This window comes from Brassica napus, unplaced genomic scaffold, assembly GCF_020379485.1.
Source record: "Brassica napus cultivar Da-Ae unplaced genomic scaffold, Da-Ae ScsIHWf_2612;HRSCAF=3361, whole genome shotgun sequence".
NCBI classification, from domain to species: domain Eukaryota; kingdom Viridiplantae; phylum Streptophyta; class Magnoliopsida; order Brassicales; family Brassicaceae; genus Brassica; species Brassica napus.
In genome coordinates this window covers 15377-18084 of record NW_026015914.1, presented here as the reverse complement: position 1 = coordinate 18084, position 2708 = coordinate 15377, and the positions used below count along the sequence as shown (strand labels likewise).

At 34.3% G+C, this 2708-nt stretch overlaps 1 protein-coding gene across 1 annotated transcript; it reads right to left on the bottom strand.

Moving 5' to 3' along the window:
- Positions 1-2339: 2339 nt before the first annotated feature.
- On the bottom strand, positions 2340-2708 carry LOC106427294 (glycine-rich protein 23-like). The gene has a single exon (XM_013868024.1). It carries the CDS (start codon positions 2706-2708, stop codon positions 2340-2342), a length of 369 nt encoding a protein of 122 aa, XP_013723478.1.

Here is a 2708-nt window from a genome sequence, read left to right as displayed (position 1 = left end):
CAGAAACGCATAAGAGGCGTTACCACTGCCTGAGAACAACGACTGGACTTCAAATCAGTAATAAATATATGGGATGGTACTATTGTTGCAGGTTGTCTTTGTAAGGAAGCAGAATGGTCGAATCAGGTAACGCTGTGAGATTCTGAGTTTGCTGCATCTCTATTTATAGTGGAACAATTAGGGTTTAGCTATAGAGGTTAGGAAAGGGGTAATAACATTCAACGTCATGGTAGAGCTTAAATGAGATAATTAATGGTGAATCGTAGTGAGACCATCTCCAATACTACACTATAATTTTCTCTATATTTCACTCTAAAATAGAGTAAATTATAGAGTTGGATTTGCTCCAATGGTTCACTCTATAATAGAGTAACTCTATTATAGAGTGAAATATAGAATATTTTTGTTTTTTCACTCTATATTTGGAGTAAAAAAATAAGATTACTCTATATTTCACTCTATTATAGAGTAACTCTATTATAGAGTGAACCATTGGAGCAAATTCAACTCTATAATAGAGTTACTCTATTTTAGTGTAAATTATAGAGAAAAAATAGAGTCCCCTTGGAGATGCTCTGATTTAAAGTTTCAATACGGAAAAAGCATTAAGCAGAGCCAATGGAATATAGGTGAATCGAAAGGTCGACCACCGTCGAATAAAGAGACATGTTATTTGGGCTTTTTATTCAAAAGAAAAACCGGGCCTTGTCATCTCAACACAAACATAAACGGCCCAAATAGTCATCAAGAAAAACTGCTCATGGAAATAGGAGATGGACACGTGTAAAGATCTCTTTTTCCTATTTTCTTAGGTGGCAAGAGGAGAATAGAATAAAGCTCTACTTTATATTAATAGATAGATAGATAGATAGATAGATAGATAGATAGATAGATAGATAGATAGATAGATAGATAGATAGATAAATAGATAGATAGATAGATAGCTAGATAGATAGATAGATAGATAGATAGATAGATTTTATTAATTTAAAACATGTCTAACTTTTAGTTACCTTCTTCGCATATCATTTATCAAAGCAGAGAAACCAATGTTCAGATACGGTTAGAGCCAACACAATAATTGTCCTTTTGGAACATCCAAATAAAATTGAAACTATAAAGAGAGATTAGCATGGATGAAACCAGTGTTCTTCGAATTTTCGTTTTCTGAAGTTGTAGTTATGTCTTGGATGAACATCCGCAACATAACTTAGATATATTTTTCATGAATGTTAATCGAGTGTCAAACTCAGTTCTGTCTTTGAAAACTTAAAACTCTAATTTCAGTTTTTTTTGGGTTCAATCGTGCATGTTCTTGTTCGAAGTATCACTTCATGAGTTTTTATACTTAATTCAAGGATTGATTTGCAGAATATACCGGCGAAATTGACGGCGTTCTTTGGTGCAACTCTGATGATTGGGAACATAATTCCCAATTATTTGTTAGATTTCTCACAAAATTGAATTTTTGTTTAACAAGATTTTACATATCTATTTAACCTGATACCTGTTTAGTTATATATATATGCTACACTATTGTTCATATTTGCAAATTACAATGTGTCAGGTGGTCTTGCGCTAGTTCGGTTTTGATGGAATATAATATGTACAACCCAACCCGATCTGCTCATTGCCTGCGGTGTTGCAGTTCCAATGGTCGGAGATAAGCCTTTTAACTTGTGCGTACATCCAAACTAGTCTAGACATAAATGTTCTGAAGCAAGTGTTTGCGGTTGAACTTTGCTGTTTTGACCCTATCCATCATGATTGACACACATAGATTAATATATATCGTATATGTTAATACCCAACTTTTTTCAAATATTTTCCCCAAAAGAACATACCAAAAGAATATGGAATTTGTGGAAATTAAAATAAATGGAATGATAGGAATGAAATACAATAAAAAATGGAATGAATTCATTCCATTCATTCATGATCAAATTTGTTATGAAATAATCTTCTTTGTATTTTTTCTATTTATTTTTAGAATTGATGGAATGAGTATTCCATTCCATTTATGTCAAATGGTAATTTTTTTAATAGAATTAATGGAATAAACCATTCCACATCATTTCATTCCAAAAATTTACAATTGAGTTGCAGCCTATGTAGATAACATTCAATCAACCGAATCAAATGAAACATTCTAACAAATCCAATCAAAATATGTTTTACAAAAATTATCTACCTAAATTATTGATAGAATCGTAAAGTTGTTGATAATATTTTTTATAAAATGGATCTCAAATATTAATTATGCATTTGTATATCATGAATCCAACACACAAGAGATGACATCTATTGAGCTTCTTAATCTTCGTACTCATAACCTAATCTTATCCACCACCACATCCGCCGCCTCCGCCACCGCCACCATCGTGATGTCCTCCTCCACAGCCACCACCGCCACCACCGTGATGTCCCCCTCCACCACCGTATCCTTGATTGCTAGAAACGGAGGCTGTGACTGACGCAGCCGAGAGAAACATGAGACCACCACCAATACCATTGCTTCTTGTCTGTTTCATCTTACAGCCGTGATGTGCGGAACTAGAGACGGGAGGGAGAGATGCAGCCGCTGGATAAAACGTGAATCCACCAGCATCTCTGCTTTTCTGGTTGATGGGCTCGTTAGTGACTGTCAGGATAATAGTCAAAACAAAGATTCCACTACAAACTATCAAAATGATACCACGGGTTTCCAT

Coding starts and splice junctions, on each gene's coding strand:
- LOC106427294 (XM_013868024.1), bottom strand. CDS start 2,708: ATGGAAACCCGTGGTATCATTTTGATAGTTTGTAGTGGAATCTTTGTT.